Below are 15375 nucleotides of genomic sequence, written 5' to 3' on the forward strand. Positions count from 1 at the left end.
AAACCCCTTAAATGCTACCCGATCTCATAGTCTTTATGCCAGGCAGGCGCGCCGGGCTTCCTGGTGGACCGGCGCAGGCCTACGGCTGATGGTGTAGCGGGCGACTGGGGAGAGGCAGTCGATGGGGCCGCAGGAGCAGGCGACGGCCTGGCGGGGGTACTGCGATTTGGGGTTGCAGGCGTGGTGGACCTCTCAGTGAGTTGGGAAGGGTCCATGGGAGGCCGGGCAGGTGGCAGGGTGGGCCGTGATGACATAGGGGGTTTCGACACCTTTGCAGGTACCGCCAAACTACTCAGGGGGTCAGGCAGCAGAGGCAGTGCAACAGGCGGCGGGGTGCCAGTATGGGTTGCCAGGTCGTCATGAATGGATCGGGGGGTGGGCAGTTCATCGTGGACAGGAAGGAACTTGCGCAGGAATCTCCGGTTCCGAGGGGAGACCCTGCCCGACCCATCAATCTTGACGACATACTGGTCATGCTGGCGCACCTCGACGCGGCCAGTCCTGTCCCACTTGTTGGGATGAGGCCCTGTCTGGTTCTGCACGCGTACGTGATCCCTCACTTTGAGGGGTGGCAGGCGCTTAGTGTGCTCCGCCCAACTGTCGGATGTATGGATGTGGCGTTTGCGGAGGGCCTCCTCTCTCAGCGTCAGTGTCTAACGCCATGATGCATGGGGCCTGTACCTCCCGGGCGGGATCGGGATGAAGTCCCGTATGGGTCGGCCAAAGATGCACATCGCAGGGGAGAGCTTTGTGACAGGTAGTGTAGTATCGCCCTCTGCACAGAGTCAGTGTCCAGCTCCCCCTTCGGGCCAGTGTTGTCCGTGATCAGCCGCTTCATAGTCTTAACTCCGATTTCCGCGCGGCAGTTGCTGTGGGGGAAGGCTACAGACGAAAGGCGGTGGTACACGCCCCATCTGCATAGAAAGGATCTGGTGTCGGCAGAGGTGAATTCCGGTCCACCGTCAGATGCTAGCTCCTCAGGTGTCCCATACGTGGCAAAGGCTCGGCGCAGGTGGCATGTGAGGTCTGCTGCGCCGCCAGTCGACCTGGATATGAGTGGCCAGTTGGAGTAACGGTCCACGATTACTAGGTAGTGTACACCCCTATGGACGAAGAAGTCTGCGCATATAGCTTGGAAGGGGTACACAGGTAAAATGGGGGGGAATTAGTGGCGCCACAGGCTGAGAAGGTGCCATACGGTCGCAGTGTTCACAGTTAGCCCGGGTTGTGAGGATGTCGGCCGTCATACCTGGCCAGAACATAGACGATTCCGCACTGGCAGTCATCACGGAGACGCCCTGGTGAGCGGCGTGTAGGGCGTCGAGTACTTCGTCGCGGAGGGAGGGTGGTATCACTACTCTGTCCCCGTACAGCACTACTCCGTCCATCGACGTGATGTCCTCGTGGTACTGGTAGAAGCCGCGGATCGCTGTGGGCATCTCTGTCCTGGACTCCGGGAAGCCGTCCATCGCTATCTCCTCCAGCGCGCGTCATCGCTGCTGGTAGCCTCTCTGACGCGGTCCCATGTCACGGACCGTAGTGACTCGAGTCCTGCAGCGCACCAGGTCAGGTCGCCACTCTCGTCATCACCGTTGTCATCCTCATCGCCATTGTCTGCAGTCCCTGTCTGCCGTATGAGGGACAGGATGTCAGTGTGTGTGCTGGGTGGAAGGTGGCCCATCATGGCGACACTGTCGTCCGGCAAGACCATGGGTGATGGGTTCCGAGTGCCAACTGGTCTGCGTGACATCGCGTCAGAGGCTCTGTTCTTCATGCCTGGTATATGTATCATGCGGAAGCGGTAACGCAGGGTCTTTTCCTTGAGGTTCCTGAGGCGGGGGTTGGGTATTTCGTCCATTGCCCTGCCGCCAAGGAGTTTGAGGAGGGGCTTATGGTCCACAGCTATGATGAGGTCTTTGCAGCCCAGCACAAAGTATCGTGATTTATCCAAGGCGTCGGCGACTGCCAGTGCCTCGCCTTCTATGGGAGCGTATCTGGACTCAGCTGCGTGGGTAAATTGGCTGCCAACCAGGGTCACCTTCCAGCCATCAGTGCAGCAGAAGGGTTTGACTGGGAGGCATAAACAATGCTTTTGGAATAACCAGAAGCCGACCTCTTCCTTTGACCAGTCCGTCGCAAGGCATGTGGGTTTGGATTTGTCAAAGATGCGGACGCCTCGCTCGATCTCCTGGACGATCGTCGCCTTGGACTCGCGGAAGACCTCCTCCAGCTCCGGGGACCACTCGAAGCGCACGCCATGTTGCAGGAGCTTCCGGAACGGTTGCATGCGCTCGGCCATACTGAAGGCATAAGCCACCTGGTTGACAAGGCCGAACCATGACCTGACGTCGGTGATGTTTCGTGGCCGGGTAAAGTCTCTGATTGCGTCCAGGTAACGACTGCATGGCCGTACGTCGGTCATGGTGATGGTGAAGCCGGCAAAGTCCACTGTGGGAGAGGCGAAGACGAACTTCTCAGGGTTGAGGATGATGCCATTCCTGCCGCAGACGTCGACCCATCGCACGGCCTGGAAGTAGGCTTTTTCAATGTCGTCAGCTCACAGTAACGTGTCGTCCACACACTTGGTCTTGTTACCAACGTCTGTGACTACCTCGTCATATCGCCGTGAGTAGCCGTCTCCTGACGCTATGTATCCCTGCTGGGGCTGAGAGGTATCGGTACCTCCCCCATGGGGTGATGAACGTTGTCTTGTGGCGATCATCCTCGTGTAGTGGGACGCTGTGGTAGCCATTCCAGGCGTCGAATACAGTTTTGTGCATGCCACTGGGCACCTGCCTCGCCTGGTGGAAGGGGTCTGTGTGTGGTGGGTTTCACGAACAGCATGTTTGTTCAGGGCTTGGAAGTCAACTGTGCACCGTGGCTTGCCGTTCTTTTTTGCACATATTACTATGCGGTGACACCACGTTACCGGTGTGCCAACCGGCACCTCCTCCAGTACGCCGAGACGAACGTCTTTTGTCGAGGCCAGCCTTCACCTCGCTCTGCCAGTGTATGGCTACTGGGATGGGTGTGTGGTGGGCCACTGGCGTTGCCTCGTTATCGAGCATGAGGCAAAGTGGTGGGCCAGACAACCTGGGCAGGGGCTGGTGAGGGCATGTGTTAAACGTACTCTGAGCATACAGCTTCAGGAGGTGCGCCCGTAGGGCCTCCCTGTTGGCCTCTGTAGCTGGCATGGGGAGCGTAGTAGTAACTGCCCCCGAGGCTCTGCGCGTCGGGGGCAGTTACATGGCTCCGAAGTCGCCAGGTTGACCTCACCCAGTGTTGGGAACTTGTCAGATATCATGCCGAGATCCACGCAGGCTGTGCGAGACAGAAATATGCGGTCTGAGGTGTCAGTCACATATGCGATCTGGCGCGTTTCCAGCCTCCGGGCGTCGCTGCTGCTGCCGGCGAATCTTATGATGGCGGCCCCAAGGATGCGTATACCTTCATTGTTCGCGGCTCTTATGGTCATTGATGCAGGGATGAGGTCGTCTGTGCTCAGACCTAGTTGCTGGGCGACCTTGACGCCGATCAGACAGCTCTGGCACCCTGTGTCAGCCATGGCGGGTAGGGTTACAGCGCGGGTGTGCTTTTGAAGGTCGAGTCCCAGCGCTTTGTAATCTTCACGCTTGATGGCGAGGGTGAGGCGGATGTATGGCTGTGGGTTAGATGGGCGTTTCGTCCACTTGTCGCACATATCATCATAAAGGTGGTGGGCCAAGGGCAGTGTGCAGATCTTGTCGTTGGCGCTGTCCATTGTGAGTGTGCACAGTTCTACGTGCGCTGCTGTCTGTTGTTCCTCGCGCGCCCCATCAGCCTCTTCTGGTGGGGGTCTGGATGGGCGGCCGCCCAGACAGACTCTGTCGAGGTGATTTTGACGATTGCATTTCTTGCACGTCTTGCCATATGCAGGGCATTCAGCGCGCCGGACGCGCCACTGCGGTGTCTTGCCATGACCTGTTTCACCACAATAGACACAGGGCTCCTCAGGTTTCGTTTTAGTTTTTTCTGCCCTTTGGCCCCCTTTGCTGCGGACGTCTTACTGTTTCCCTCGCCGATATGAACTGCTGATCGAGTCTGTATTTTGGGTGTCAAGCAGGCGTGAGGCTGAGCGCTTCCCTGATTCTTTAGCTTCAATGTACTCTACCGTGTCTTTTAATGGCATATTTTGATTTTACTTGCCCAATAAATCCAGCTGTATCTCTTGGTCTGCTATGCCCCGAGCGATCACAGCACGCAGTATTTCCTCTGTGAAATCATTCATTTGGCCACAGTCCTCTTTTGTGCATTTCATTTCGTATTTGCATGTGCCAGCCTGCCCCTTTAAACGAGCGTGGAATGAGCTGATGGGCTCCTCGTGTCCCTGCCGCATGTTGGATAGTGCCACCCTGGCCACCATGATGTTTTCTGCACGGACGGCGAGTGCTTTCATAGCCTAAAGAACATCCTTTTCATCACTATCCATGAGGCTTTTGCCAGCTGCGCGAGTGAGGTCTTTTCTTAGCTCCTCCTCGCAGCACTGGAGTAGCTGCGTGACTACGTCAGAACCGGTTAATTTGGTTCCTCTTTTGTATTCGTCCCAGCGGGTTAAGAAATATGACCACGTCTCGGCCGTTCCCGCCAACGCGATGGAGGGTCGCTTGAGCTTCTCTACCTTAGCATTCACGTGTGGCTCCCTGGGGGCTGCAGTGTGTGTGGTCGCATGGATGTTCAGCATCGCCGCCACCACTGCCGCCTCTTCGTGCCGAGTCGTGTATTCACAGTTTGCGATAGGGCAACGTACCTCCAGTGTTGGTTTTACTGGTTTGCGTTTCACCTTCTTTGTTTTGATGACTCACTCACTCTTCTGTCAATGGCGTGAGTGCATTCGCCGCTCGCTCATGCGTTGTTTGCATTCCGATGTCGGCAAACTCCGTTTGATAAAGTCCATATGTTTTGTTATAAATAAGAACGGTCTTCCATTTGTTCATGTTGCTTTAATAAATTATAGCAGTGAAATACAATAACAAAACATGTTAACGTATTTCTAAGTGCCGTCTGGCATAACTTCAACACGTCATCCACTTCCTGTTTGCGTGTGTCACAATAATAGTACTGTGGTGCAACATTCTCTAATTGACGAGCTTAGTCTGTGGAAGACAGTTGTGAAGCTATTTTCATTCAATGGAATCTTTTGATATGTCAAGGACATTTTTTTATTTTATTCTTTATTCTCAATACTAAATGCGTACTTTTGTATCTAAATACGGGACAATTCTGTTTTTCAAGGGATGTTTGGCAACCTTAAACAAGCCAAAACAACAAGATGAACTGTACCGTTTGTGCTGCTGCTCTGCGAACACAGAAGATTTTGGTGGCCTCTGGTGCCCTCACAAACCATCGGAAATAACTAAACTCTTTAACTTTTAACAACCATATTGCTACAATAATACACATTTTAAAAAAGTAAAATACTGTCACATTAACATTGGCAAATAGAAGCTGACAGAAAGAAGCAGACAGAGAGAAAAGAGGGGGTGGGTGGGAGTGGCCGTGTGCGTGCCTTCAAAGAAGTTCCACCAATGAAGGTAGCTCTTCCCCACTGTGAAATGTGTCTGCTTTGGCATCCTTCTCCTGAAAAGTTCAATCTCATCACAACTAAAACGTGCTGTGCTTTGTCGATTCTTCCATATTTGTGAGCGCCAATAATGTACTCCTCGCAAATAGTCTTTTTGTAACTCCACAGTGAATCCCTTCTTTTTTCCACGTTGGTCTGTTTTCTTTTTGTGACTCATTGAGTTAGCATAATGGACAACATTTGTCAAAATACGAAAAATCACAGAAGTCACATACCCTGAAGCGCTGAGAAGATACTGGGCAGCAACTCAGACTTTGTCACTTCCTTGTGGTGCACACATTCTCTACATTTCTTTCATCAACCTGTTTTGAGGCATCTGTTTGACATTCAGGAAACCCAACAAAATACACCCTAATTTGGAGACCATTAATACACTCGGATCCACATTTTGATTAAAAAAAACAAAACAAAAACAGTGTAGGACTATGAAAAAATTCTGTGTATGCCAACAACATCACAAACTATAATTGCCAAATTAAATAACAAATGATTACCATAGTGGCCATATTGGTCCTCACATAGCTTGGTGAACGCTTCACCACTTTTATTTAATAGCCCTGTTTTTGACACATGCTTCTTCCCACCTGGGATAAGTCTGTGTAAAAATAATTCACAATCACCTGCAAAATTGACTGGTAGGTATGTAGGTAAAACTCAGGCACTGACAAGAGTTTTATTTATTTATTTGTTTTCATGCCACAGCAAGTTAAGCCTCATCACAGACACTTTGTTGTGTTAGAGGTGGAAACTAGTTCCAGGGTATGTCCAACTTTTCTGCAGAACAGCCACAGCTTCATCAGCACCCCACCACAAACTATCAAATAAGCGTGTAGACCACCACTGTCTGTTCTTACGTATCTGGGCATCCATATTGGCCATGATTTTTGACCACCCTAACAGATTTACTGGACCTGAATGCTGAGATTTAGGCCATGAATCTCCAAATCCTTTCAAACAGTTTGAACTCCAAACACAAAAAACAGATCTGCACAAACTACCCTTGATTACAACATGCACATATTTTTTTAGGAAGAACAAGAGAGGAAGAACAACGGTTACACATACAGACATATAAATCAATGGAAAGGAGGGTATCACATCTGCCCACACCCATTGATGAAGACTATTAACTCGATACCACCCTCAATATTCCCCACAAATTATAGCAGCTTTAAAAATTCACATATCAAAAGTTATAGCGGTTTTGAGTCAAAAATACAATGTAATGTATAGCAAAAGAAAGTCTAGATCCAATAACACACCACACACATAAATTTGACCTGTCAGTAGCTCCTGTTCTCATTGAGCTCGAGAATGGAACCAATTATCCAGACAACAGTGAATTCCCTCAGAAATGTGTAGTCACTTGAGTGATGCACCGAATTCAACTGTTACACGTACACTCAATCAAGTACGGCACTAATTACTAATAGTTGACCTCTCTAGCAAGCCGTAGACTTAATCGAGTGCTACGGCAATGTTTGCGAACACCTGGCTTGCATATTCCTTAGGTCAGTACTTCGGTGACTCATCGGTTCCAGATGCTATGTCTATATACAACACAAACAGCTTCCAAATAAATTGTATTTCACTCCTAAATTAAAATATAGCCATATACCTACATGTAATTAATTGGGTGTTGTGAAAATAAATAAGTTTGCTGTCATCAACGTGACTCACGTGACTTTGGTTGATTGACAGGCTAAACAGTGAAGCTTGTTAAAACGTACTTGAGATCCTCCATGTCAGAGCACCGTCTCTCTGAACCTGCCAGAATCAGACAGCATCAATTCTACAGTTGCACAGCAGATTTCGTAGAATGATGTTATTGATGATTTTGCATCAAGGGATAAGCGGTAGAAAATGGATGGAGGGATGGAAGGCTAGAAAAGTCAAGTTTTACATTGCACTTCACATCAGTTGTTAATGTTAATGCCAGTTGTAAACGGGGTGAAAAACACGGTTTCAAAAACCTGCAACAGTCTGAGCAGTAAATTTATATTATGTTATTTATCTGCTGTTTCTTTATTTACAAAACGGGTGTGTTATCATAACTGGAATTGTTAAGATGTTATTGGGATGATGCAAAACACAACTAATATGCAAAATATGAAACAGATTACTGCAGGAATCTTTTTTATGCTCCATAGAGGTTTTTTTTGGTAGCTTTTTTTCAGGTATTTTTCAAGAACGAATGATGAAGGATTTGTGAAAGTTGCATTGGTGTTTATACACTGTATTTCATTTATATTTAATTTATTCATCGTGTTTCCTCTTTTTTAGTTACCTTTGTGTATTTTAGATTATATTATAAAGTAATATACTATAATATATTGTTGTGTTGATGGCAGGGTTTAGAGGTAAGTCTTTATTTTTGTAGGGGAAGGTGGGTAGTGGTCAAGGGATGGTTCGCCCAGGGTGTTAATCTATCTCTGCTCTGGACATTTGAATACACACAAACACACCACACTTATTAGATCATGCGGACCAAATAAGGCCTTTTTTATCTTTTTCTCACTCAAAATCTATGGGTTTTTATTAAGACAAAGATGGGTGTTTTGCAAAGAAGTGGCTTCACTTTGTCTTTGAATTAAACCTAATATATGATGCTTTATGTAGAATATATTTTAATCAAACCTCAGATGATTAATCTCTCTATGCACTAGTGTAACGCAGGCCAGCCAGAGTGGCTGCGCCAGTTGTTCGTTGGTAAACTTCGCTCCTTGATAGCTTCAAACACTGTTGTAGCTGCTCTATTTGAAGCCCTCAGGGAGTGAGGTTTACAAACGTACATCTTGTGCAGCCGGCTGGTATGTGTTACACTAGCTCTCTGCCCTTACCCTTGAACCGCCACCTTTAATCTGAAAACAGGAAGTCCCAATTCTATTTTAAAGGTTGTTCAAAGTTCCCAACATCTGTGTAGTCATAATTCAGTGTCACGCCATAAATTAAAAAATAAATGCATCTCATATTATGGATGAATATTACAAAACCCAAAACCAGTGAAGTTGGCACGTTGTGTAAATCGTAAATTAAAACAAAATTTAATGATTTGCGAATAATTGTTCTTATCTTGTATTCAATTAAATACATTGCAAAGACAAGATATTTAATGTTCGAACTGAGAAACGCATTTTTTTTTGCAAATGATCATTAATTTAGAATTTAATGGCAGCTATGCATTGCAAAAAGTTGGCACAGGGTTTCATTTTAACAACACTCAGTAAACATTTAAGAACTGAGGAGACCAATTTTTGAAGCTTTTCAGGTGGAATTATTTCCCATTGTTGCTTGATGTACAGCTTAAGTTGTTCAACAGTCCGGGGTCTCCGTTGTTGTGTTTTACGCTTCATAATGCGCCACACATTTTCAATGGGAGACAGGTCTGGACTTTCTTTTATTAAGAAGCCACGCTGTTGTAACATGTACAAATGTGACTTGGCATTGTCTTGCTGAATTAAGCAGGAGCGTCCATGAAAAAGACTTTGCTTCGATGGTAACTTATGTTGCTCCAAAAACCTGTATGTACCTTTCAGCATTAATGGTGCCTTCACAGATGTGAAAGTTACCCATGCCCTGTACACTTATACACCCCCATACCATCAAAGATGCTGGCCTTTGAACTTTGCGCCTAGAACAGTACTCTTTGGTCCCGAGTACACGACGTCCACAGCTTCCCAAAAACAATTTGTAATGTGGACCCGACAGACCACAGAACACTTTTACGCTTTGCATCAGTCCATCTTAGATGAGCTCGGGCCCAACGAAGCCTGCAGCATTTCTGGGTGTTGTTGATGGATGGCTTTCGCTTTGCATAGTAGAGATTTAACTTGCAATTACAGATATAATGACGATCTGAATTTACTGACAGTGGTTTTCTGAAGTGTTCCTGAGCCCATGTGGTGATAACCTTCACACACTGATGTCGGTTTTTGATGCAGTACTACCTAAGGGTTCAAAGGTCACAGGCATTCAATGTTGGTCTCTGGCCTTGCTGCTTACGTGGGGTGATTTCTCCAGGTTTTCTGAACCTTTTGATGATATGACAGACCCAAAATAGTGAAATCCCTAAACTCCTTGCAATTGCTCGTTGAGAAATGTTGTTCTTAAACTGTTACAGTTTGCTCGGTTACCCTCGCCCCTCCTTGTTTGTGAATCACTGAGCATTTCATGGAAGCTGCTTTTATACCCAATCATGGCACCCACCTGTTCCCAATTAGCCTGTTCACCTGTGGGACGTTCCAAATAAGTGTGTGATCACCAATGTGATGAGCATTCCTCAACTATCTCAGTAAGTTTGCCACATATTTGGAATTTGATGCCTGTAACATGTTTAAAAAAATAAACATGTTACAGGCATCAAATTCCAAATGAGCTAATATTTGCAAAAAATACCAAAGTTTACCAGTTCAAATGTTAAGTATCTTGTCTTTGCAGTCTATTCAATTGAATATACTGTAGGTTGAAAAGGATTTGCAAATCATTGTATTCTGTTTTGATTTACAATTTACACAACATGCCAACTTCACTGGTTTTGGGTTATGTATATAAGCAATCCTTGAAGGCCTTCTAAATCGTAACATAGATCAGGCCCTTTGCGTTTTAAAACATGTGGGTCTCAAGAAAAATGCAAACTTGTCAATTGAGCCTTGAGATTGCATTCTTTGCTTATGATAGAAAATGCAATTGTGTAGTTTTTGTGCTTTTTTGCATTTTCCGTAGTCTGAATGTCTTCAGACTACTCGGTATTCTGAAGTCTGGAGTTACTGCATGGAGTTCACGTGAACCAACCTTACCATCACAAATCTTGGAAAGTATTTTTGTTGATGCAATAAAAATGTAACTGATCGAATACTGTTACATGAGAACATTCAAATCAAACAAAACCTCCAAATTGTCTCGTTAATACAGTAGTACCTTAATTTTCTTCATTTATCTGCTATAAAAACAATTAGAACATTTTATTTTTTATTATAAAATTTAGAATTTTACTGACTCCGAATCTCCACTGCAGTATGCTGCAAATCGCAAACATGTTTAACCCCGTAATGGCTTATTTTGTAGATGTATTCAATAAAAAAATAGTGGGATGCTTTGATTGGGCATTCAATTCTGCGGGATGATACAGAAATAGACACATTCGTTTTTTTGGTCGCTTGGCCAAAGGGTAACCATTAACGAATGGAAACCAGGAAAAGCGTTATCAAAAAGTGAGGCATACAAAATCCACGGTATCAGTGTATGCATTTTTGGCAACAAGTCCTCAGAGACCAATGCATGATATTATTTTGTCTATAACACAGAACAAAAACATGAATAAGCTTCATAAACTCTTGTCATGTTTTCCATACATATCCATTGTACAGTAATTTAAAGATGTCATCCTAAGGATGCGGATAACCTACCTGGAGGCAAAGCTCACACAGAGGGACCAAGAGGTAAAGGCCCAAGAACTTCAGTTGCAGCATCTGCAGAGGGAGTTGGAAGCCAAGGTCTGTCAGATTGACAAACTGCAGGATGCTATCGGGTACAACAACAGTTTGGGACGCTCACCACTAGGCGTTAGTCCACGCCGCTTCAGTGTCATCAACCAGGATCCCAGTCATTTCCATACGGTGGCCATGGAGGTTCACAGAAGGCTCAAAGCTAAAGAAGGCGTCTCTGCTGAACCCACTTCTGAGAACTTCTGTGGAGGACGTAGAAATACACACATTTCTATGGTGAAACCAATCCAAAAGGATTTACGGTAAGTCAATACCACCAGTTTGTTACTATTCACTAACTATTTATTCACCATTAAGTCCAGCCAGTGTTAGCTGAATGTTGGAAGTGTGTCAATCAAAATGTAATTACAACAATTTAGAAGTCGTTTTTTTCAATGTCAGCACAAGGGAACATTTACAAGACAACTACCAAGTCAAATGCATACACATCAAAAGGAACATATATTAATGACAAAGATCCTCATGAATAACAACTTGCAAAAACAACACGTTTGGTTTATATGATGGCTGCAATCTGGTGTGAGTTCTTTAATAATTTGGCCGATCCGACATTGATATTGGATGTAAACCCCTTAGAAAACCAGCATTGGATTATATTGGCCTGGTTCTAAAACGTACGATATACTGTAAGAACTACAATACGAGCAGTCTGTTTTACTTCTGCTAATGTACCCCACCTCAACCCTGATTACGTCACATCAAAAATTCCACTTTGAAAAATATTTTTGGTGAAAGATTTTACATATTTTGTGTTTGCCATAAAAAACAGTTTTGTTTGACAAAAAAGGGCGGAAAACAAAAAAACAACATAAAAAAACTAAAACATTTTGAAAATCTGAAGTTGATGTAGACTCCAGAGATTTAAGCGTTAAATATAGTGGCCTGTTGGTTAGAGTGTCCGCCCTGAGATCGGTAGGTTGTGAGTTCAAATCCCGGCCGAGTCATACCAAAGACTAACATTAACTCCCTGATTGGCACTTAGCATTAAGGGTTGGAATTGGGGGTTTAATCACTAAAAATGATTACCGGGCGTGGCACTGCTGCTGCCCACTGCTCCCCTCACCTACCAGGGGGTGATCAAGGGTGATGGGTCAAATGCGGAGAATAATTTCGCCACATCTAGTATGTGTGTGACAATCATTGGTACTTTAACTTTAACTTTTAACTTTAAAATGTATGATAGCCTTGGCACACCATTATCATCATTTCATGACCAATGCACAATACGCTTTACACTTTTATACTGATATAAATACACCTACAACTTGTTTAATAAAAACATAGAAAAAACTACCAGCAGCAGTAGATCCATGAAGGAAAGAAGAAAGTGAATGAATGTTTATAACTGAATACATTTAAATATGCATACAAATTGGTCTTCTTTTTTTTATTATTTATTTTAATGAATTAACCAACGTTTATGAGATCCTTTTTCTAAAACACAATATAGAATGTGAGATATAACAGGACAATGCATACGTATATCATTTGTTTTTAAAACGCTTACAAAAAAGTGGGGCCCCAAAAATTTACTTTGGGACCCCATTTTTATGACTTGATGGAGTCCACGGGACCCCATTTTGAAAATTCCTAGCGCCAACACTGTTGTCAACAGAGGAGAACAAAATGCTTTGTTTAAATAAATATATTATTTAAAAAAGCAAGTTCAAGTATCATTGGCAAATTTTCACCTAGTCCCGGCCTTGGTGTGCTGCCCGCCTTGGCACGCATGTATGTGTCCTCTTTTTGGGATTTCAGAATATGGTCAGCCTAGATATGACACACCTGTGAGGTTGGATGGATTGTTTTGGTAAAGAAGAAATGCTCACTAACATGGATTAGTGACAGATATAAGTAAGAACTTTACGCTACTTTATATTAGAAATGGCAACAGCGGAAGATGAATGCCACATAAAGGGTAGAGAAAAAGAAGAAGCTTATGACTATGGAGTCGGCACGGACTACAATGGCGTACAGGCGCACATTTTCAGGATCTATGCAGATCCCAAATTCCCGCGCTCGGGAATAATTTGGGTGATTTAACCCCCAATTTTAACCCTTGATACTGACTGCCAAGCAGTTCCTGCTCGAACTGTTTTAACTGGTTGAAACGCAGTAATTGGGTAATTGGAAAGTTCCAGCAGTGGAAAAGGGTCTCTATATACTTTCTATTTTACTAAGTTACTTGGACCAAAATGTGAAATGTAGTTAACTCACATTGAATAATTTTAGAGAACTGCAGAATGACTAAAATAAAGTGATTGGTCAAAATGAACACGATACATGATGTCGGGCCAGCGTTTTAACAACTCCAACAGAATATCATTGCCAGGAAGATGAAAGTAGCCAAATCGCCACCCACGCTACGTATGCAAATGTAACACGAAGCATAATAATACCAAAACAAAAGCAGACAGGATTTAAATGTAGACAAAATCATTACGGCCTTCAATTACACAAACCACGTTGCTCTGCTTGTCCAAAACACTCTGATCAATGCAGCAGCTGCTTTTCGCAATGAATGAGCCATTTGTGTGATGTGGAATTCATCAAACACGATGAATGAGCCATTTGTGTGATGTGGAATTCATCAAACACGCACTCCCTGTCAAAGATTTTACTCACACTGGGCCAATTGTATTGTGCCTGAACCCTCTTCACACCTAATGTCCAGCTAATGAGTGCAGTGATCCACACAGAGTCATCCCACTTCTGACGCCATATATGACAAGGCTCTAGTCACAAACAAGGAGTCAGGTTGGAATTCTCAAGTGATATTTATTGTGCAAAGACAGTGCAACAACAACAAACCAATGATGCAAAGACAGCAAAAATAATAAATAATCAGAATGGGGGAAAAAAATCTATTTTCAAAAACTAATTGTGAATGAGTGTGAATGTTGTCTGTCTATCTGTGTTGGCCCTGCAATAAGGTGGTGACTTGTCCTGGGTGTACCCCGCCTTCCGCCCTATTGTATCTGAGATAGGCGTCAGCGCCCCCCGTGACCCCAAAAGGGAATAAGCGGTAGAAAATGGATGGATGGAATTAACAATTGACAATAAAAAATAAAGATTCAGCATTGGTGTTGTTGATCTAGTATAGCCAATAATACACTTAAATTCACACGTGTCTTCAATTTCATTTGACTACTTAAGGAAGAACACCCACACACATGTCTGGCTGCCATTTCAGACCTTCAAGCTGCCATCGGTTGTTTTGGGGATTTTATTGTGCTCTGTGATACCTATAATCACAAAAAGATGATGACTCCAAATCCAACCAAACGTTTAAGCTGTACTCACATAGCTAAAGAAACATGGTGCAAAGGTTAAAGTCTTAAAAAGGAGGGACTAGCCTTAGATTTATTATTTACAATCATTTATATTCAGATTACACTTTAGCTACACATCCTTTTAACAACATTCTAGTCATTGATGGATGGGACATCATTTTCCTTTTTAATGGACTGGCTCCCACCTTTGGGAACACTTTTGGACACTGTCTTGTCTGCCCCTTTGCTTTAAAGAGTGGAACATTCTTCATTAGGGCTCACTTTTACAGAATCTGTTGTTTACAATGCTTTTACTGGAGTAAGGCCAACATTGCAACATTTACCTGTGGCCAGTTTAAAATAAATAAATGTTAATTATTCCAAGAGACCCGACCTTCGACTGTTCAGCAGAATCAAACTAATACTTCTATTAAGAAAATATAAAATAATCAACCCTGTCGCTATAACTGGATATGTGTGCATGTTTGTCTGTGTGTGAACGTGCTGCTGATCTGCAGGGACTGACAAGATCTGTCAGAGTCAGATTGTAATGCGATAGCTCCTCGCAGATTATTAATGATGACCAACACAAAATACAAAGACTCAAAAGTCAAACATTGTTTTCATGTACCAACTTGGCCCTTCACAGCCTTGGGGTTTCAAATCCCTGTTGTGTAATTATGCTGACGGTAATCGTGTCAGTTTATTTTGAACATGCATACAATTACAATATGATACAGCATATATTTACAGTTTTTCATTACAGTATGTCCCAAAAAAAAGAGTTTGAAGAAGCAGAGTTTATTTATTTCTAATTATTTTTGTATCATAGCAGTTTTAACACTTTTGTAACATTACAGTGAATAAATAAATACATACATTATTAATAAATAGACAAACGAGTGCCTGCGTGATTATTTAATACATCCATCCATTTTCTACCGCTTATTCCCTTTCGGGGTCGCGGGGGGCGCTGGCG

General features: G+C 44.1%; 1 protein-coding gene across 2 annotated transcripts in view; it reads left to right on the forward strand.

Annotated features, from left to right (window-relative positions):
• Positions 1 to 15375, forward strand: part of LOC133559355 (cGMP-dependent protein kinase 2) — a 133222-nt gene that overhangs the window by 22074 nt on the left and 95773 nt on the right. For both annotated transcript variants that reach the window (XM_061911055.1, XM_061911056.1), the window contains exon 3: positions 11010 to 11366. In XM_061911055.1, the coding sequence (XP_061767039.1) occupies positions 11010 to 11366 (357 nt within the window). The remainder of the gene's footprint in view (positions 1 to 11009; positions 11367 to 15375) is intronic.

This window comes from Nerophis ophidion, linkage group LG09 (genome assembly GCF_033978795.1).
Source record: "Nerophis ophidion isolate RoL-2023_Sa linkage group LG09, RoL_Noph_v1.0, whole genome shotgun sequence".
In the NCBI taxonomy this organism is placed as follows: domain Eukaryota; kingdom Metazoa; phylum Chordata; class Actinopteri; order Syngnathiformes; family Syngnathidae; genus Nerophis; species Nerophis ophidion.